This window comes from Scyliorhinus torazame, chromosome 8 (assembly GCF_047496885.1).
Source record: "Scyliorhinus torazame isolate Kashiwa2021f chromosome 8, sScyTor2.1, whole genome shotgun sequence".
NCBI classification, from domain to species: Eukaryota; Metazoa; Chordata; class Chondrichthyes; order Carcharhiniformes; family Scyliorhinidae; genus Scyliorhinus; species Scyliorhinus torazame.
This window is the reverse complement of record NC_092714.1, coordinates 202345667-202366771: the sequence shown is the minus strand read 5'-3', so window position 1 is coordinate 202366771 and position 21105 is coordinate 202345667. Positions and strand designations below refer to the sequence as shown.

Genomic DNA, 21105 nt, shown 5'->3' with positions numbered 1-21105 from the left:
AAAATTGAGGCACTCCTGGACGCAGTGGAGCAGAGGAGGGAGGCCCTGAACCCAGGATACGGTGTAGGGTCGCACTGCACCTCAGCCGGCTCCTGTGGAGGGAGGTGGCAGAGGCCGTCAGCGCCATGGCCGTAACAGCCGGGACAGGCATCCAGTGCCACAAGAAGGTCAATGACTTAGTCAGGGCATCCAGGGTGAGTACCCACCCCCCCCCCCCCCCCCCCCACCCTGCGATGGGTGGGACAGCTCTACCTGAAACCGACATGGCTGCACCCACCCATGCAGGCTGCATTGGCAGGATGGTGTGTTAACCTATGCCATCATACAGACAACCGCTGGTGCGCATGTATATGTCTGCCTAACACTGTTGCCCATGATCCCTGCCACCCCCCCCCCCCCCCTCCCCGCAGGAGAAGTGCGCACATAACAACCGGGAGCATGAGAGGACTGGAGGGGGTCCACCCGAAGTGCGCCACCTCACCGTTCATGAAGAGAGGGCCCTGGACCTTGCAGGCGGAACCGAGGACCGGGCGGTTGCGGATGCAGAGGTCGGGGGTGCACCACCAAGTGTGACCCCGCACTACCTGACCCCTTTCCCCCATCCCCCCTTCCCCCAACCCTCATCTCCCCTTCCCCAACCCCCCTTTCCCCATCCCCTTTCCCCAGCCCCCCTTCCCCATCCCCCCCTTTCCCCATTACCCTTCCCCCAACCCCCCCTTCCCCATCCCATCACCCCACTACCCCATTCCCCCCTTCCCCATCCCCCCTTTCCCCACCCCCCCTTCCCCCGATCCCCCCTTCCCCCCACTCCCCTCCCCCACCTGCATGCCAAACCATGCATGCTATATTGTGTATTGCAGGACCAAACGTTGACCCATCTGTCCCTGCGGATGCCGACAGCCCCCTGGGGCATGCCAGGGCACCCACAAGACAGGGATAGACCAGGCCCGTCAGGCATATGACGCCCTCACCCAGTGCCAGGGCGCCCACGAGACAGGGATAAAACTGGCCCTTCAGGCATACGACGCCCCCACCCAGTGCCAGGGCGCCCGCGAGCCAGGGAGAGACCCGGAGCATCAGGCATATGACGCCCCCACCCAGTGCCAGGGTGCCCCACGAGCCAGGGATAGACCCAGAGTGTCAGGCGTACACCGCCCCCATCTAGTGCCAGTGCGGCGACGCCAGTGGGCCACACCCAGCGACGAGGAGGGCAGCCACAGCAACAGGCCCCCGTCCCAGTCGACCCGGGACACTGACACACACGACACAAGCACCCAGGAGACCCACATACAGGACACACCCACCCAGGGCACACCCCACCCAGGATACTCCCACCCAGGACATTGATACGCAGGACACTGACGGACAGGACACTGACACACAGGATACAACCCCCCAGGACACCCACACACAGGGGACGGACGGACAGGAAACACCACTCCAGGAGACCCTGGACTTCAGGTCCGATGAGGACCTCGACATTATGCCACTGTTATCTCCTACTCCCTCCACCATTGCAGAGATACTCACCTCGGTTGGGCACTTTAGCGATGAGGCCTCTGGTACACTAACTAGTGCGCACAACACAGCCGTCCCAGTACAGCAGGTGGAGGTAGGAGCAGCCGTGGGACCAGACGGTCGGAGGGCAGCCCGGCGCAACCATCTGCCGCCCAGACAGGTCCCGGGTTCCTGGAGTTACCACACCCGCCCATAGACCCGATGCAATCAGGGACCCAGGAACGATCAAAGGGGGTTACGGCCTGCTTGTGGCAGCTGCAGATGCAGGTGGAGGGGTCCACCCGCATCCAGGAGCAGGGAGTGGTGCCGGTCGTGCGTGCCACCCAGACCGAAACCACCCCGGGGCCCATAGCGTCGCGCCAGCCCTCGCTATTCTGCAAGGCGCACGGCGCGATTCCGTCAGCGCGAATTTTTGGCTGCCGGAGAATATCGTGGGAGGCATCGGAGCGGTGGGGGCGGGGTTCACGTCGCCCCCTGCCGATTTTCCGACCCGGCGGAGGGTCGGAGGATCCTACCCAATATGTGTGAAACTGTTAATTAATTTAAGGTCTCCGGAATCATTGAATGTGATGAAAATATCACAACTTTCTTCAAGATTTATGTACTTCGATCAGTCACCGAGACCAACTCTTGCTGCAGCTGTAGCATGATTATTCCAGGGAAGGTGCCACTGATACAGCTCTGGACAGACACCGTTTCTGTCGGCAGAAAGCAGCTCCGTGCCCTTTAATAGCGTACACCCCTTTAAATGGAAGGTACCATTATTTCGGATCGGGTAAATTTTAAAGTTAGCACAGGATTCGGAAATTTTCAGCGGCCGACGATAAGTACAGATGGTAATTAGATGCGGGCAGCAAGTCTGTGCAGCTGGGACCGGGACAGCGGCCGGAAACCGGAAATAGGAAAAGTTTCAGGGAAACCGGAGTGGGAGAGTCCGCAAAATGGCCGCCACCATGAAGAAAGCGGTGAGTGTGAGAGAGTGAAAAAAGAGAGAAATAGATGGGGGGGGAGAAGGAGATTTGGGGGGGAGAGAAGAGATTGGGGGGGAGAGAGAAGAGATTGGGGGGGGAGAGAGAAGAGATTGGGGGGGGAGAGAAGAGATTGGGGGGGGAGAGAAGAGATTGGGGGGGGGAGAGAAGAGATTGGGGGGGGGGGAGAGAAGAGATTGGGGGGGAGAGAAGAGATTGGGGGGGGGGAGAGAAGAGATTGGGGGGGAGAGGAGAAGAGATTGGGGGGGGAGGAGAAGAGATTGGGGGGGGGGGAGGAGAAGAGATTGGGGGGGGGAGGAGAAGAGATTGGGGGGGGGGGAGGAGAAGAGATTGGGGGGGGGGGAGGAGAAGAGATTGGGGGGGGGAGGAGAAGAGATTGGGGGGGGGAGGAGAAGAGATTGGGGGGGGGGAGGAGAAGAGATTGGGGGGGGAGGAGAAGAGATGGGGGAGAAGAGAGAGAGATTTGGGGGGGGAGAAGAGATGGGGGGAAGAAGAGATGGGGGGGGAAGAAGAGAGGGGGGAAGAAGAGATGGGGGGGGAAGAAGAGATGGGGGGGGGAAGAAGAGATGGGGGGGGAAGAAGAGATGGGGGGGGAAGAAGAGATGGGGGGGAAGAAGAGATGGGGGGGAAGAAGAGATTGGGGGGGAAGAAGAGAAAGAGATTTGGGGGGGGGAGAAGAGATTGGGGGGGAAGAAGAGATTGGGGGGGGGAAGAAGAGATGGGGGGGAAGAAGAGATGGGGGGGAGAAGAGATGGGGGGGAGAAGAGATTGGGGGGGGAAGAAGAGATGGGGGGGAGAAGAGAAAGAGATTTGGGGGGGAGAAGAGATGGGGGGAGAAGAGATGGGGGGGAAGAAGAGATGGGGGAGAAGAGAGAGAGATTTGGGGGGGGGAGAAGAGATGGGGGGAAGAAGAGATGGGGGGGAAGAAGAGATGGGGGGGAAGAAGAGATGGGGGGGAAGAAGAGATGGGGGGGAAGAAGAGAGGGGGGGAGAAGAAGAGATGGGGGGGAGAAGAGATGGGGGAGAAGAAGAGATTGGGGGGGGGGAAGAAGAGATGGAAGAGATTGGGGGGGAAGAAGAGATTGGGGGGGAAGAAGAGATGGGGGGGAAGAAGAGATGGGGGGGAAGAAGAGATGGGGGGGGAAGAAGAGATGGGAGGGGGGAGAAGAGATGGGGGAGAGAGAAAGAGATTTGGGGGGGGAGAAGAGATGGGGGGGGAAGAAGAGATGGGGGGGGGAAGAAGAGATGGGGGGGGGAGAAGAGATGGGGGAGAAGAGAAAGAGATTTGGGGGGGAGAAGAGATGGGGGGGAAGAAGAGATGGGGGGGGAAGAAGAGATGGGGGGGGAGAAGAGATGGGGGAGAAGAGAAAGAGATTTGGGGGGGGAGAAGAGATGGGGGGGGAGAAGAGATGGGGGGGAAGAGAAAGAGATTTGGGGGGGAGAAGAGATGGGGGGGAAGAAGAGATGGGGGGGGAAGAAGAGATGGGGGAGAAGAGAAAGAGATTTGGGGGGGGGAGAAGAGATGGGGGGGGAAGAAGAGATGGGGGGGGGAGAAGAGATGGGGGAGAAGAAGAGATGGGGGGGGAGAAGAGATGGGGGGGGAGAAGAGATGGGGAGAAGAGAAAGAGATTTGGGGGGGAGAAGAGATGGGGGGGGGAAGAAGAGATTGGGGGGGGAAGAAGAGATTGGGGGGGGAAGAAGAGATGGGGGGGGAAGAAGAGATGGGGGAGAAGAGAAAGATTTGGGGGGGGAGAAGAGATGGGGGGGGGAAGAAGAGATGGGGGGGGGAAGAAGAGATGGGGGGGGAGAAGAGAAAGAGATTTGGGGGGGGAGAAGAGAAAGAGATTTGGGGGGGGAAGATGAGATTGGGGGGGGGGAAGATGAGATGGGGGGGAGAAGAGATGGGGGGGAGAAGAGAAAGAGATTTGGGGGGGGAGAAGAGATGGGGGGGGAGAAGAGATGGGGGGGGAGAAGAGATGGGGGGGGGAAGAAGAGATGGGGGGGGAAGAAGAGATGGGGGGGGAAGAAGAGATGGGGGGGGAAGAAGAGATGGGGGGGAAGAAGAGATGGGGGAAGAAGAGATGGGGGGGAGAAGAGAAGAGATTTGGGGGGGAAGAAGGATGGGGGGGAAGAAGAGATGGGGGGGTAAGAAGAGATGGGGGGGGTAAGAAGAGATGGGGGGGGAGAGAAAGAGATGATGGGGGGGAAGATGAGATGGGGGGGAAGAAGAGATGGGGGGGAGAAGAGATGGGGGAGAAGAGAAGAGATGATGGGGGGGAAGAAGAGATGGGGGGGGGGAAGAAGAGATGGGGGGGGAAGAAGAGATGGGGGGGGAAGAAGAGATGGGGGAGAAGAGAAAGAGATTTGGGGGGAAGAAGAGATGGGGTGGGGAAGAAGAGATGGGGGGGAAGAGAGAGATGGGGGGGGGGGAAGAAGAGATGGGGGGGGGAAGAAGAGATGGGGGGGGGGGAAGAAGAGATGGGGGGGAAGAAGAGATGGGGGGGGAAGAAGAGATGGGGGGGGAGAGATTGGGGGGGGGGAGAAGAGATGGGGGGGGGAAGAAGAGATGGGGGGGGAGAAGAGATGGGGGGGGAGAAGAGATGTGGGAGAAGAGAATGAGATGGGGGGGGGAGAAGAGATGGGGGGGGGGAAGAAGGGATGGGGGGGAAGAAGGGATGGGGGGGAAGAAGAGATGGGGGGGGGAAGAAGAGATGGGGGGGAAGAAGAGATGGCAGGGGAAGAAGAGATGGGGGGGAGAAGAGATGGAGAAGAGAAAGAGATTTGGGGGGGGAGAAGAGATTGGGGGGGAGAAGAGATGGGGGGGGAGAAGAGATGAGGGAGAAGAGAAAGAGATTTGGGGGGGAGAAGAGATGGGGGGGGGGAAGAAGAGATGGGGGGGGGAAGAAGGGATGGGGGGGGAAGAAGAGATGGGGGGGGGGAAGAAGAGATGGGGGGGGGAAGAAGAGATGGGGGAAGAAGAGATGGGGGGGGAAGAAGAGATGGGGGGGGAAGAAGAGATGGGGGGGGGGAAGAAGAGATGGGGGGGGAAGAAGAGATGGGGGGGAAGAAGAGATGGGGGGAAGAAGAGATGGGGGGGAGAAGAGATGGGGGGGAAGAAGAGATTGGGGGGGGGAAGAAGAGATGGGGGGAGAAGAGAAAGAGATTTGGGGGGGGAGAAGAGATGGGGGGGGAAGAAGAGATTGGGGGGGGGGAAGAAGAGATGGGAAGAGATGGGGGGGGAAGAAGAGATGGGGGGGGAAGAAGAGATGGGGGGGGGAAGAAGAGATGGGAGGGGGGAGAAGAGATGGGGGAGAAGAGAAAGAGATTTGGGGGGGGGAGAAGAGATGGGGGGGGGAAGAGATGGGGGAGTGGGGGGGAGAAGAGATGGGGGAGAAGAGAAAGAGATTTGGGGGGGGAGAAGAGATGGGGGGGGGAAGATATGGGGGGGGAAGAGAAGAGATTTGGGGGGGAGAGTGATGGGGGGGAAGAAGAGATGGGGGGAAGAAGAGATGGGGGAGAAGAGAAAGAGATTTGGGGGGGAAGAAGAGATGGGGGTGGGGAAGAAGAGATGGGGGGGGAGAAGAGATGGGGGAGAAGAGAAAGAGATGATGGGGGGGAAGAAGAGATGGGGGGGGGAAGAAGAGATGGGGGGGGAAGAAGAGATGGGGGGGAAGAAGAGATGGGGGAGAAGAGAAAGAGATTTGGGGGGGAAGAAGAGATGGGGGTGGGGAAGAAGAGATGGGGGGGAAGAAGAGATGGGGGGGGAAGAAGAGATGGGGGGGGGAAGAAGAGATGGGGGGGGGAAGAGAGATGGGGGGGATGAAGTGATGGGGGGGGAAGAAGAGATGGGGGGGAGAAGAGATTGGGGGGGGGAGAAGAGATGGGGGGGGGAAGAAGAGATGGGGGGGGAAGAAGAGATGGGGGGGGAGAAGAGATGAGGGAGAAGAGAAAGAGATGGGGGGGGGAGAAGAGTTGGGGGGGGGGAAGAAGGGATGGGGGGGAAGAAGGGATGGGGGGGGAAGAAGAGATGGGGGGGGAAGAAGAGATGGGGGGGGAAGAAGAGATGGCAGGGGAAGAAGAGATGGGGGGGAGAAGAGATGGAGAAGAGAAAGAGATTTGGGGGGGGAGAAGAGATGGGGGGGGAAGAAGAGATGGGGTGGGGAGAAGAGATGAGGGAGAAGAGAAAGAGATTTGGGGGGGAGAAGAGATGGGGGGGGGAAGAAGAGATGGGGGGGGAAGAAGGGATGGGGGGGGGGAAGAAGAGATGGGGGGGGGGAAGAAGAGATGGGGGGGGGAAGAAGAGATGGGGGGGGGAAGAAGAGATGGGGGAAGAAGAGATGGGGGGGGAAGAAGAGATGGGGGGGAAGAAGAGATGGGGGGGGAAGAAGAGATGGGGGGGGAAGAAGAGATGGGGGGGAAGAAGAGATGGGGGGAAGAAGAGATGGGGGGGAGAAGAGATGGGGGGGAAGAAGAGATTGGGGGGGAAGAAGAGATGGGGGGGAGAAGAGAAGAGATTTGGGGGGGGAGAAGAGATGGGGGGGGAAGAAGAGATTGGGGGGGGGAAGAAGAGATGGGAAGAGATGGGGGGGGGGGGAAGAAGAGATGGGGGGGGAAGAAGAGATGGGGGGGGGAAGAAGAGATGGGAGGGGGGAGAAGAGATGGGGGAGAAGAGAAAGAGATTTGGGGGGGGGAGAAGAGATGGGGGGGGGAAGAAGAGATGGGGGGGGGAAGAAGAGATGGGGGGGGAGAAGAGATGGGGGAGAAGAGAAAGAGATTTGGGGGGGGAGAAGAGATGGGGGGGGGAAGAAGATATGGGGGGGGAAGAGAAAGAGATTTGGGGGGGAGAAGAGATGGGGGGGGGAAGAGAGATGGGGGGAAGAAGAGATGGGGAGAAGAGAAAGAGATTTGGGGGGGGAAGAAGAGATGGGGTGGGGAAGAAGAGATGGGGGGGGAAGAAGAGATGGGGGGGGGGAAGAAGAGATGGGGGGGGAAGAAGAGATGGGGGGGAAGAAGAGATGGGGGGGAAGAAGAGATGGGGGGGAGAAGAGATTGGGGGGGGAGAAGAGATGGGGGGGGGAAGAAGAGATGGGGGGGGGAAGAAGAGATGGGGGGGGAGAAGAGATGAGGGAGAAGAGAAGAGATGGGGGGGGAGAAGAGATGGGGGGGGAAGAAGGGATGGGGGGAAGAAGGGATGGGGGGGGAAGAAGAGATGGGGGGGGGAAGAAGAGATGGGGGGGGAAGAAGAGATGGCAGGGGGAAGAAGAGATGGGGGGGAGAAGAGATGGAGATGAGAAAGAGATTTGGGGGGGGAGAAGAGATGGGGGGGGAAGAAGAGATGGGGGGGGGGAGAAGAGATGAGGGAGAAGAGAAGAGATTTGGGGGGGAGAAGAGATGGGGGGGGAAGAAGAGATGGGGGGGGAAGAAGGGATGGGGGGGGGAAGAAGAGATGGGGGGGGGGGAGAAGGAAGAGATGGGGGGGGGAAGAAGAGATGGGGGGGGGAAGAAGAGATGGGGGGAAGAAGAGATGGGGGGGGAAGAAGAGATGGGGGGGGGAAGAAGAGATGGGGGGGGAAGAAGAGATGGGGGGAAGAAGAGATGGGGGGAAGAAGAGATTGGGGGGGAAGAAGAGATGGGGGGGAGAAGAGAAAGAGATTTGGGGGGGGAGAAGAGATGGGGGGGAAGAAGAGATTGGGGGGGGAAGAAGAGATGGGAAGAGATGGGGGGGGGAAGAAGAGATGGGGGGGAAGAAGAGATGGGGGGGGGAAGAAGAGATGGGAGGGGGGAGAAGAGATGGGGGAGAGAGAAAGAGATTTGGGGGGGGGGGGGAGAAGAGATGGGGGGGGGAAGAAGAGATGGGGGGGGAAGAAGAGATGGGGGGGGAGAAGAGATGGGGGAGAAGAGAAAGAGATTTGGGGGGGGAGAAGAGATGGGGGGGGGAAGAAGATATGGGGGGGGGAAGAGAAAGAGATTTGGGGGGGAGAAGAGATGGGGGGGGGGAAGAAGAGATGGGGGGGAAGAAGAGATGGGGAGAAGAGAAAGAGATTTGGGGGGGGAAGAAGAGATGGGGGGGAAGAAGAGATGGGGGGGAAGAAGAGATGGGGGGAGAAGAAGAGATGGGGGGGAGAAGAGATGGGGGGGAGAAGAGATGGGGAGAAGAGAGAGAGAGATTTTGGGGGGGGAGAAGAGATGGGGGGGGGAGGGGATGGTGGGGGAAGAAGAGATTGGGGGGGGGAAGAAGAGATGGGGGGGAAGAAGAGATGGGGGGTGAAGAAGAGATGGGGGGAGAAGAGAAAGATTTGGGGGGGAGAAGAGATGGGGGGGGGAAGAAGAGATGGGGGGGGAAGAAGAGATGGGGGGGAAGAAGAGATGGGGGGGGAAGAAGAGAAAGAGATTTGGGGGGGAAGAAGAGAAAGAGATTTGGGGGTGAAGAAGAGATTGGGGGGGGGGAAGAAGAGATGGGGGGGAGAAGAGATGGGGAAGAAGAGAAGAGATTTGGGGGGGGAGAAGAGATGGGGGGGAGAAGAGATGGGGGGGGGAAGAAGAGATGGGGGGGAAGAAGAGATGGGGGGGAAGAAGAGATGGGGGGAAGAAGAGATGGGGGGCGAAGAGAAGAGATTTGGGGGGGGAAGAAGGGATGGGGGGAAGAAGGGATGGGGGGGGAAGAAGGGATGGGGGGGGAGAAGGGATGGGGGGGAGAAGGGAATAGGGGGGGAAGAAGAGATGGGGGGGGTAAGAAGAGATGGGAGGGGGAAGAAGAGATGGGGGGGAGAAGAGATGGGGGAGAAGAGAAAGAGATGATGGGGGGAAGAAGAGATGGGGGGGGGAAGAAGAGATGGGGGGGGGGAGAAGAGATGGGGGAGAAGAGAAAGAGATGATGGGGGGGAAGAAGAGATGGGGGGGAAGAAGAGATGGGGGGGAAGAAGAGATGGGGGGGGGAAGAAGAGATGGGGGAGAAGAGAAAGAGATTTGGGGGGGAAGAAGAGATGGGGTGGGGAAGAAGAGATGGGGGGGGGAAGAAGAGATGGGGGGGGAAGAAGAGATGGGGGGGGAAGAAGAGATGGGGGGGAGAAGAGATGGGGGGAGAAGAGAAAGAGATTGGGGGGGAGAAGAGATGGGGGGGGGAAGAAGAGATGGGGGGGGGGGGAGAAGAGGGAGATGATGGGAGAAGAGAAAGAGATTTGGGGGGGAGAAGGATGGGGGGGGAAGAAGAGATGGGGGGGGGAAGAAGGGATGGGGGGGGAAGAAGGGATGGGGGGGGAGAGAAGAGATGGGGGGGGCAAGAAGAGATGGGGGGGGAAGAAGAGATGGGGGGGGGAAGAAGAGATGGGGGGGAAGAAGAGATGGGGGGGAGAAGAGATGGAGAGAGAAAGAGATTTGGGGGGGGAGAGAAGAGATGGGGGGGAAGAAGAGATGGGGGGGGAGAAGAGATGAGGGAGAAGAGAAAGAGATTTGGGGGGGAGAAGAGATGGGGGGGGGAAGAAGAGATGGGGGGGGAAGAAGGGATGGGGGGGGGAAGAAGAGATGGGGGGGGGAAGAAGAGATGGGGGGGAAGAAGAGATGGGGGGGGAGAAGAGATGGGGGGGGAGAAGAGATGGGGGGGGGAAGAAGAGATGGGGGGGGGAAGAAGAGATGGGGGGGAGAAGAGATGGGGGAGAAGAGAAAGAGATTTGGGGGGAGAGAAGAGATGGGGGGGGGAAGAAGAGATGGGGGGGGAAGAAGAGATGGGGGGGGAAGAAGAGATGGGGGGGGAAGAAGAGATGGGGGGGGAAGAAGAGATGGGGGGGGAAGAAGAGATGGGGGGGAGAAGAGATGGGGGAGAAGAGAAAGAGATTTTGGGGGGGGAGAAGAGATTGGGGGGGGAAGAAGAGATGGGGGGGGAAGAAGAGATGGGGGGGGGAAGAAGAGATGGGGGGGAGGAAGAAGAGATGGGGGGGAGAAGAGATGGGGGAGAAGAGAAAGAGATTTGGGGGGGAGAAGAGATGGGGGGGGAGAAGAGATGGGGGGGAGAGAAGAGATGGGGGGAGAGAAGAGATGGGGGGAGAGAAGAGATGGGGGGGGGAGAAGAGATGGGGGGGAAGAAGAGATGGGGGGGAAGAAGAGATGGGGGGAAGAAGAGATGGGGGGAGAAGCGATGGGGGGGAAGAAGCGATGGGGGGGAAGAAGAGATGGGGGGGGGAAGAAGAGATGGGGGGGGGAAGAAGAGATGGGGGGGGGAAGAAGAGATGGGGGGGGAAGAAGAGATGGGGGGGCGGAAGAAGAGATGAGGGGGGGGAAGAAGAGATGAGGGGGGGAAGAAGAGATGGGGGGGAGAAGAGGGGGGAGAAGAGAAAGAGATTGGGGGGGAGAAGAGATTGTGGGGGGGGAGAAGAAATGGGGGGGAGAAGAGAAAGAGATTGGGGGAGAGAAGTGATTGTGGGGGGGGAGAAGAAGAGATGGGGGGGGAGAAGAGATGGGGGGGGAAGAAGAGATGGGGGGGGGAAGAAGAGATGGGGGGGGAAGAAGAGATGGGGGGGAGAAGAGATGGGGGAGAAGAGAAGAGATTTGGGGGGAGAGAAGATGGGGGGAGAGAAGAGATGGGGGGGGAAGAAGAGATGGGGGGGGAAGAAGAGATGGGGGGGGAAGAAGAGATGGGGGGGGAAGAAGAGATGGGGGGAGAAGAGATGGGGGAGAAGAGAAAGAGATTTGGGGGGGGGAGAAGAGATTGGGGGGGAAGAAGAGATGGGGGGGGGAAGAAGAGATGGGGGGGGGAAGAAGAGATGGGGGGGGGAAGAAGAGATGGGGGGGAGGAAGAAGAGATGGGGGGAGAAGAGATGGGGGAGAAGAGAAAGAGATTTGGGGGGGGAGAAGAGATGGGGGGGGAGAAGAGATGGGGGGGAGAGAAGAGATGGGGGGAGGAAGAGATGGGGGGGGGAGAGAGATGGGGGGGGGAGAAGAGATGGGGGGAAGAAGAGATGGGGGGGAAGAAGCGATGGGGGGGGAAGAAGAGATTGGGGGGGAAGAAGAGATGGGGGGGGGATGAAGAGATGGGGGGGGGAAGAAGAGATGGGGGGGGGAAGAAGAGATGGGGGGGGGAAGAAGAGATGGGGGGGCGGAAGAAGAGATGAGGGGGGGGGAAGAAGAGATGAGGGGGGGAAGAAGAGATGGGGGGGAGAAGAGAAAGAGATTGTGGGGGGGGGAGAAGAGATGGGGGGGAGAAGAGGAAAGAGATTGGGGGAGAGAAGTGGATTGTGGGGGGGGAGAAGAGATGGGGGGGGAAGAAGAGATGGGGGGGGGGAAGAAGAGATGGGGGGGGGGGAAGAAGAGATGGGGGGGGAAGAAGAGATGGGGGGGAGAAGAGGGGGGAGAAGAGAAAGAGATTGGGGGAGAGAAGAGATTGTGGGGGGGGGGAGAAGAGATGGGGTGGGGAAGAAGAGATGGGGGGGAGAAGAAGAGATGGGGGGGGGAGAAGAGATGGGGGGGAAGAAGAGATGGGGGGAGAAGAGAAAGAGATTGGGGGAGAGAAGAGATTGTGGGGGGGGGGAGAAGAGATGGGGGGAAAGAAGAGATGGGGGGGGAGAGAAGAGATTGGGGGGGAGAGAAGAGATTGGGGGGGGGAGAGAAGAGATTGGGGGGGGGAGAGAAGAGATTGGGGGGAAGAGAAGAGATTGGGGGGGGAGAGAAGAGATTGGGGGGGGGGAGAGAAGAGATTGGGGGGGGAGAGAAGAGATTGGGTGGGGGAGAAGAGATGGGGGGGGAGAAGAGATTGTGGGGGGGGAGAAGTGGGGGGGGGAGAAGAGATTGTGGGGGGGAGATGGGGGGGGAGAAGAGAGATGGGGGGGGAAGAAGAGATGGGGGGGGAGAAGTGATTGGAGGGGGGGGAGAAGAGATTGGGGGGGAGAAGAGATTGGGGGAGAAAGAGATTGGGGGGGGGAGAGAAGAGAAAGAGATTGGGGGGGGGAGAGAAGAGAAAGAGATGGGGGGGGAGAGGAGATGGGTGGGGAGAAGAGATGGGTGGGGAGAAGAGATGGGTGGGGAGAAGAGATGGGTGGGGAGAAGAGATGGGTGGGGAGAAGAAATTGGGGGGGGGAGAAGAGATTGGGGGGGGAGAAGAGATTGGGGGGGGAGAAGAGATTTGGGGGGGGGAGAGAAGAGATTTGGGGGGGGGAGAGAAGAGATTTGGGGGGGGGAGAAGAGATGGGGGGGAGAAGAGAAAGAGATTGGGGGGGGAGAAGAGATGGGGGGGAGAAGAGATGGGGGGGAGAGGAGATGGGGGGGGAGAGGAGATGGGGGGGAGAGGAGATGGGTGGGGAGAAGAGATTGGGGGGGGTGGGGAGAAGAGATTGAGGGGGGGAGTAGAGATTGGGGGGGAGTAGAGATTGGGGGGGGAGTAGAGATTGGGGGGGAGTAGAGATTGGGGGGGAGTAGAGATTGGGGGGGAGTAGAGATTGGGGGGAGATTGGGGAGTAGAGATTGGGGGGGAGTAGAGATTGGGGGGGAGTAGAGATTGGGGGGGGAGTAGAGATTGGGGGGGGAGTAGAGATTGGGGGGGAGTAGAGATTGGGGGGGAGTAGAGATTGGGGGGGAGTAGAGATTGGGGGGGAGTAGAGATTGGGGGGGAGTAGAGATGGGGGGGAGTAGAGATTGGGGGGGAGTAGAGATTGGGGGGGAGTAGAGATTGGGGGGAGAGAAGACAACGAGATTGGGGGGGGGAGAAGAGAAAGAGATTGGGGGGGAGAAGAGAAAGAGATTGGGGGAGAGAAGAGATTGGGGGGGTGGGGAGAAGAGATTGGGGGGGGAGAAGAGATTGGGGGGGGGGGAGAAGAGATTGGGGGGGGGAGAAGAGATTGGGGGGGGGAGAAGAGATGGGGGGAGAAGAGATTGGGGGGGAGAGAAGAGAAAGAGATTGGGGGGGGGAGAAGAAAAAGAGATTGGGGGGGGGGGGAGGAGAGATGGGGGGGAGGAGAAGAGATTTGGGGGGGGAGAAGAGAAAGAGATTGGGGGGGAGAAGAGAAAGAGATTGGGGGGGGAGAAGCGAAAGAGATTGGGGGGGTGGAGAAGAGATTGGGGGGGGAGAGATGGGGGGGGAGGAGAAGAGATGTGGGGGGGAGAAGAGATTGGGGGGGGAGAAGAGAAAGAGATGGGGGGGGGGAGAAGAGATGGGGGGGGAGAAGAGATGGTGGGGGGGGAGAAGAGATGGTGGGGGGGGGAGAAGAGATGGTGGGGGGGGGGAGAAGAGATGGTGGGGGGGGGAGAAGAGATGGTGGGGGGGGGAGAAGAGATGGTGGGGGGGAGAAGAGATTGGGGGCGGGAGAAGAGAAAGAGATTGGGGGGAGAAGAGAAAGAGATTGGGGGGGAGAAGAGAAAGAGATTGGGGGGGGAGAAGAGATGGGGGGGAAGAAGAGATGGGGGGGGGGAAGAAGAGATGGGGGGGGGAAGAAGAGATGGGGGGGAGAAGAGATGGGGGAGAAGAGAAAGAGATTGGGGGGGAGAAGAGAAAGAGATTGGGGGGGGAGAAGAGATGGGGGGGGAGAAGAGATGGGGGGGAGAAGAGATGGGGGGAGAAGAGATGGGGGGGAGAAGAGATGGGGGGGAGAAGAGATGGGGGGGAGAAGAGATGGGGGGGAGAAGAGATGGGGGGGAGAAGAGATGGGGGGGAGAAGGGCTGGTGGGGGGGGGAGAAGAGATGGTGGGGGGGAGAAGAGATTGGGGGGGTTGGGGGAGAAGACATTGGGGGGGGTGGGGGAGAAGAGATTGGGGGGGTGGGGGAGTAGAGATTGGGGGGGGAGAAGAGATTGGGGGGGGGAGAAGAGATTGGGGGAGGGAGATGGGGGGGGAGGAGAAGAGATGTGGGGGGGAGATGGGGGGGGGAGGAGAAGAGATGTGGGGGGGGGGAGAAGAGATTGGGGGGGAGATAGAAAGAGATTGGGGGGGGGAGAAGAGATTGGGGGGGAAGAAGAGATGGGGGGAAGAAGAGATGGGGGGAAGAAGAGATGGGGGGAAGAAGAGATGGGGGAGAAGAGAAGATTTGGGGGGGGGGAAGAAGAGATGGGGGGGGGAAGAAGAGAAAGAGATTTGGGGGGGAAGAAGAGATTGGGGGGGGGAAGAAGAGATGGGGGGAGAAGAGATGGGGGAGAAGAGAAAGAGATTTTGGGGGGGAGAAGAGATGGGGGGGGGAGAAGAGATGGGGGGGGAAGAAGAGATGGGGGGGAAGAAGAGATGGGGGGGAAGAAGAGATGGGGGGGAAGAAGAGATGGGGGGGGAGAAGAGAAAGAAATTTGGGGGGGAAGAAGGGATGGGGGGGGGAAGAAGAGATGGGGGGGGGAAGAAGAGATGGGGGGGAAGAAGAGATGGGGGGGAAGAAGAGATGGGGGGGAAGAAGAGATGGGGGGGGAGAAGAGAAAGAAATTTGGGGGGGAAGAAGAGATGGGGGAAGAAGGGATGGGGGGGGAAGAAGAGATGGGGGGGGGGAAGAAGAGATGGGGGGGGAGAAGAGATGGGGGGGAGAAGAGATGGGGGAGAAGAGAAAGAGATGATGGGGGGGAAGAAGATTTAGGGGGGGGGAAGAAGAGATGGGAGGGGAGAAGAGAAAGAGATGATGGGGGGGAAGAAGAGATGGGGGGAAGAAGAGATGGGGGGGAAGAAGAGATGGGGGGGGGAAGAAGAGATGGGAGGGGAGAAGAGATGGGGGGAGAGAAGAGATGGGGGAGAAGAGATGTGGGGGGGAAGAAGAGGGGGGGAAGAAGAGATGGGGGGAAGAAGAGATGGGGGGGGGAAGAAGAGATGGGGGGGGAAGAAGAGATGGGGGGGGGAAGAAGAGATGGGGGGGGAAGAAGAGATGGGGGGGGGGGAAGAAGAGATATGGGGGGGAAGAAGAGATATGGGGGGGGAAGAAGAGATTGGGGGGGAAGAAGAGATGGGGGGGAAGAAGCGATGGGGGGGGAAGAAGAGATGGGGGGGGGAAGAAGAGATGGGGGGGGGGAAGAAGAGATGGGGGGGGGAAGAAGAGATGGGGGGGGGAAGAAGAGATGGGGGGGCGGAAGAAGAGATGAGGGGGGGAAGAAGAGATGAGGGGGGGAAGAAGAGATGGGGGGGAGAAGAGAAAGAGATTGGGGGGGAGAAGAGATTGTGGGGGGGAGAAGTGGGGGGGGGGAGAAGAGATGGGGGGGAGGAAGAGAAAGAGATTGGGGGAGAGAAGTGATTGTGGGGGGGGAGAAGAGATGGGGGGGGAGAAGAGATTGGGGGGGGGGAGAAGAGATTGGGGGGGGAGAAGAGATGGGGGGGGAAGAAGAGATGGGGGGGGGAAGAAGAGATGGGGGGAAGAAGAGATGGGGGGAGAAGAGAAGAGATTGGGGGGGAGAAGAGAAAGAGATTGGGGGGGGAGAAGAGAAAGAGATTGGGGGGGTGGAGAAGAGATTGGGGGGGGAGAAGAGAAGAGATTGGGGGGGAGAAGAGAAAGAGATTGGGGGGGGAGAAGAGAAGAGATTGGGGGGGTGGAGAAGAGATTGGGGGGGGGAGAGATGGGGGGGGAGGAGAAGAGATGTGGGGGGGAGAAGAGATTGGGGGGGGGAGAAGAGAAGAGATTGGGGGGGAGAAGAGATGGGGGGGGAGAAGAGATGGTGGGGGGGGGAGAAGAGATGGTGGGGGGGGGAGAAGAGATGGTGGGGGGGGGAGAAGAGATGGTGGGGGGGGGAGAAGAGATGGTGGGGGGGGAGAAGAGATTGGGGGCGGGAGAAGAGAAAGAGATTGGGGGGAGAAGAGAAAGAGATTGGGGGGGAGAAGAGAAAGAGATTGGGGGGGGAGAAGAGATGGGGGGGGAGAAGAGATGGGGGGGAGAAGAGATGGGGGGGAGAAGAGATGGGGGGGAGAAGAGATGGGGGGGAGAAGAGATGGGGGGGAGAAGAGATGGGGGGGAGAAGAGATGGGGGGGAGAAGAGATGGGGGGGAGAAGAGATGGGGGGGAGAAGGGCTGGTGGGGGGGAGAAGAGATGGGGGGGAGAAGGGCTGGTGGGGGGGGAGAAGAGATGGTGGGGGGGAGAAGAGATTGGGGGGGTTGGGGGAGAAGACATTGGGGGGGTTGGGGGAGAAGACATTGGGGGGGGTGGGGGAGAAGAGATTGGGGGGGGTGGGGGAGAAGAGATTGGGGGGGTGGGGGAGTAGAGATTGGGGGGGGAGAAGAGATTGGGGGGGGGAGAAGAGATTGGGGGAGGGAGATGGGGGGGGAGGAGAAGAGATGTGGGGGGAGATGGGGGGGGGAGGAGAAGAGATGTGGGGGGGGGGAGAAGAGATTGGGGGGGAGAATAGAAAGAGATTGGGGGGGGAAGAAGAGATGGGGGGAAGAAGAGATGGGGGGAAGAAGAGATGGGGGAGAAGAGAAAGATTTTGGGGGGGGGAAGAAGAGATGGGGGGGGAAGAAGAGATGGGGGGGAAGAAGAGAAAGAGATTTGGGGGGGGAGAAGAGATTGGGGGGGGGAAGAAGAGATGGGGGGAGAAGAGATGGGGGAGAAGAGAAAGAGATTTTGGGGGGGAGAAGAGATGGGGGGGGGAGAAGAGATGGGGGGGAGAAGAGATGGGGGAGAAGAGAAAGAGATGATGGGGGGGAAGAAGATTAGGGGGGGGGAAGAAGAGATGGGAGGGGAGAAGAGAACGAGATGATGGGGGGGGAAGAAGAGATGGGGGGAAGAAGAGATGGGGGGAAGAAGAGATGGGGGGGAAGAAGAGATGGGAGGGGAGAAGAGATGGGGGAGAAGAGAAAGAGATGATGGGGGGGAAGAAGAGATGGGGGGGGGAAGAAGAGATGGGGGGAAGAAGAGATGGGGGGGGGAAGAAGAGATGGGGGGGGAAGAAGAGATGGGGGGGGAAGAAGAGATGGGGGGGGAAGAAGAGATGGGGGGGGAAAGAAGAGATATGGGGGGGGAAGAAGAGATATGGGGGGGGAAGAAGAGATTGGGGGGGAAGAAGAGATGGGGGGGAAGAAGCGATGGGGGGGGGAAGAAGAGATGGGGGGGGGAAGACGAGATGGGGGGGGGAAGAAGAGATGGGGGGGCGGAAGAAGAGATGAGGGGGGGAAGAAGAGATGAGGGGGGGAAGAAGAGATGGGGGGGAGAAGAGAAAGAGATTGGGGGGGAGAAGAGATTGTGGGGGGGAGAAGTGGGGGGGGGAGAAGAGATGGGGGGGAGAAGAGAAAGAGATTGGGGGAGAGAAGTGATTGTGGGGGGGGAGAAGAGATGGGGGGGAGAAGAGATTGGGGGGGGGAGAAGAGATTGGGGGGGGGAGAAGAGATTGGGGGGGGAGAAGAGATGGGGGGGAAGAAGAGATGGGGGGGGGAAGAAGAGATGGGGGGAAGAAGAGATGGGGGGGGAAGAAGAGATGGGGGGGGGGAAGAAGAGATGGGGGGGAGGAGAAGAGATTTGGGGGGGGAGAAGAGAAAGAGATTGGGGGGGAGAAGAGAAAGAGATTGGGGGGGAGAGAAGAGAAAGAGATTGGGGGGGTGGAGAAGAGATTGGGGGGGGAGAAGAGAAAGAGATTGGGGGGGAGAAGAGAAAGAGATTGGGGGGGGAGAAGAGAAAGAGATTGGGGGGGTGGAGAAGAGATTGGGGGGGGAGAGATGGGGGGGGGAGGAGAAGAGATTGGGGGGGGAGAAGAGAAAGAGATTGGGGGGGAGAAGAGATGGGGGGGGAGAAGAGATGGTGGGGGGGGAGAGAAGAGATGGTGGGGGGGGGAGAAGAGATGGTGGGGGGGGGAGAAGAGATGGTGGGGGGGGGAGAAGAGATGGTGGGGGGGGGAGAAGGATGGTGGGGGGGGGAGAGAGATGGTGGGGGGGGGGAGAAGAGATGGTGGGGGCGGGAGAAGAGATTGGGGGCGGGAGAAGAGAAGAGATTGGGGGGAGAAGAGAAAGAGATTGGGGGGAGAAGAGAAAGAGATTGGGGGGGAGAGAAGAGATGGGGGGGGAGAAGAGATGGGGGGGAGAAGAGATGGGGGGAGAAAGGAGAGATGGGGGGGAGAAGAGATGGGGGGAGAAGAGATGGGGGGAGAAAGGGCTGGTGGGGGGGAGAAGAGATGGGGGGGAGAAGGGCTGGTGGGGGGGGAGAAGAGATGGTGGGGGGGAGAAGAGATTGGGGGGGTTGGGGGAGAAGACATTGGGGGGGTTGGGGGAGAAGACATTGGGGGGGGTGGGGGAGAAGAGATTGGGGGGGGTGGGGGAGAAGAGATTGGGGGGGTGGGGGAGTAGAGATTGGGGGGGGGAGAAGAGATTGGGGGGGGGAGAAGAGATTGGGGGAGGGAGATGGGGGGGAGGAGAAGAGATGTGGGGGGGAGATGGGGGGGGGAGGAGAAGAGATGTGGGGGGGGGAGAAGAGATTGGGGGGGAGAATAGAAAGAGATTGGGGGGGGGAGAAGAGATTGGGGGGGGAAGAAGAGATGGGGGGAAGAAGAGATGGGGGGAAGAAGAGATGGGGGAGAAGAGAAAGATTTTGGGGGGGGGAAGAAGAGATGGGGGGGGAAGAAGAGATGGGGGGGAAGAAGAGAAAGAGATTTGGGGGGGGAGAAGAGATTGGGGGGGGGAAGAAGAGATGGGGGGGAGAAGAGATGGGGGAGAAGAGAAAGAGATTTTGGGGGGGAGAAGAGATGGGGGGGGAGAAGAGATGGGGGGGAGAAGAGATGGGGGGGGGAAGAAGAGATGGGGGGAAGAAGAGATGGGGGGAAGAAGAGATGGGGGGAAGAAGAGATGGGGGGGGGAGAAGAGAAAGAAATTTGGGGGGGAAGAAGGGATGGGGGGGAAGAAGGGATGGGGGGGAAGAAGAGATGGGGGGGGGGGAAGAAGAGATGGGGGGGGAGAAGAGATGGGGGGGAGAAGAGATGGGGGAGAAGAGAAAGAGATGATGGGGGGGGGAAGAAGATTAGGGGGGGGGAAGAAGAGATGGGAGGGGAGAAGAGATGGGGGAGAAGAGAAAGAGCTGATGGGGGGGAAGAAGAGCTGGGGGGGGAAGAAGAGATGGGGGGGAAGAAGAGATGGGGGGGAAGAAGAGATGGGAGGGGAGAAGAGATGGGGGAGAAGAGAAAGAGATGATGGGGGGGAAGAAGAGATGGGGGGGGAAGAAGAGATGGGGGGAAGAAGAGATGGGGGGGGGAAGAAGAGATGGGGGGGGAAGAAGAGATGGGGGGGAAGAAGAGATGGGGGGGGAAGAAGAGATAGGGGGGGGAAGAAGAGATATGGGGGGGGAAGAAGAGATTGGGGGGGAAGAAGAGATGGGGGGGGAAGAAGAGATGGGGGGGAAGACGCGATTGGGGGGGGGAAGAAAGAGAATGGGGGGGAAGAAGAGATGGGGGGGGAAGACGAGATGGGGGGGCGGAAGAAGAGATGAGGGGGGGAAGAAGAGATGAGGGGGAGGGGGAAGAAAGAGATGGGGGGGAGAAGAGGGGGGAGAAGAGAATAGAGATTGGGGGGGAGAAGAGATTGTGGGGGGGAGAAGTGGGGGGGAGAAGAGATGGGGGGGAGAAGAGAAAGAGATTGGGGGAGAGAAGTGATTGTGGGGGGGGGAGAAGAGATGGGGGGGGGAGAAGAGATTGGGGGGGGAGAAGAGATGGGGGGGGGGAGAAGAGATGGGGGGGGGGAAGAAGAGATGGGGGGGGGAAGAAGAGATGGGGGGGGAAGAAGAGATGGGGGGGGAGAAGAGGGGGGGAGAAGAGAAAGAGATTGGGGAGAGAAGAGATTGTGGGGGGGGGGGAGAAGAGATTGGGGGGGAGAGAAGAAGAGATGGGGGGGGAGAAGAGATGGGGGGGGGAGATGAAGAGATTGGGGGGGGAGAGAAGAGATTGGGGGGGGGAGAGAAGAGATTGGGGGGGAGAGAAGAGATTGGGGGGGGAGAGAAGAGATTGGGGGGGGAGAGAAGAGATTGGGGGGAGAGAAGAGATTGGGGGGGGAGAGAAGAGATTGGGGGGGGGAGAGAAGAGACTTGGGTGGGGAGAGAAGAGATGGGGGGGGTAGGGAGAGAAGAGAATGGGGGGGGGAGAGAAGAGAAGATTGGGTGGGGGGAGAAGAGATGGGGGGGGAGAAGAGAAAGAGATTTGGGGGGAGAAGAGATTGTGGGGGGGGAGAAGAGATTGTGGGGGGGTAGAAGTGGGGGGGGGAGAAGAGATTGTGGGGGGGGGGAAGAAGAGATTGTGGGGGGGAGAAGGGGGGGGAAGAAGAGATGGGGGGAAGAAGAGATGGGGGGGGGAGAAGAGATTGGGGGGGGGAGCAGTGATTGGAGGGGGGGAGAGGGATTGGGGGGGGAGAAGAGATTGGGGGGGGGAAGAAGAGATTGGGGGAGAAGAAGAGCATGGGGGGCGAGAAGAGAGATTGAGGGGGGGGAGAGAAGAGAAAGAGATTGGGGGGAGAGAAGAGCAAGAGATTGGGGGGGGAGAAGAGAGAGATTGGGGGGGAGAAGTGATGGGGGGGAGAGGAGATGGGGGGGGAGAGGAGATGGGTGGGGAGGATGAGAATGGGTGGTGAAGAAGAGATGTGGGGGAAGAAGAGATAGGGGGGGGAAGAAGAGATATGGGGGGGAAGAAGAGATATGGTGGGGGGGGAAGAAGAGATTGGGGGGAAGAAGAGATGGGGGGGGAAGAAGAGATGGGGGGG

At 59.8% G+C, this 21105-nt stretch overlaps 1 protein-coding gene across 1 annotated transcript in view; it reads left to right on the top strand.

The window, feature by feature from the left end:
• The first annotated feature begins 2331 nt into the window (after positions 1–2331).
• The window catches only part of pfdn4 (prefoldin subunit 4), a 44197-nt gene continuing 25423 nt past the window's right edge, over positions 2332–21105 (top strand). The window contains exon 1 of the mRNA XM_072514689.1: positions 2332–2483. Coding sequence (XP_072370790.1) covers positions 2460–2483 — 24 coding nt within the window. The 5' untranslated portion in view covers positions 2332–2459. The remainder of the gene's footprint in view (positions 2484–21105) is intronic.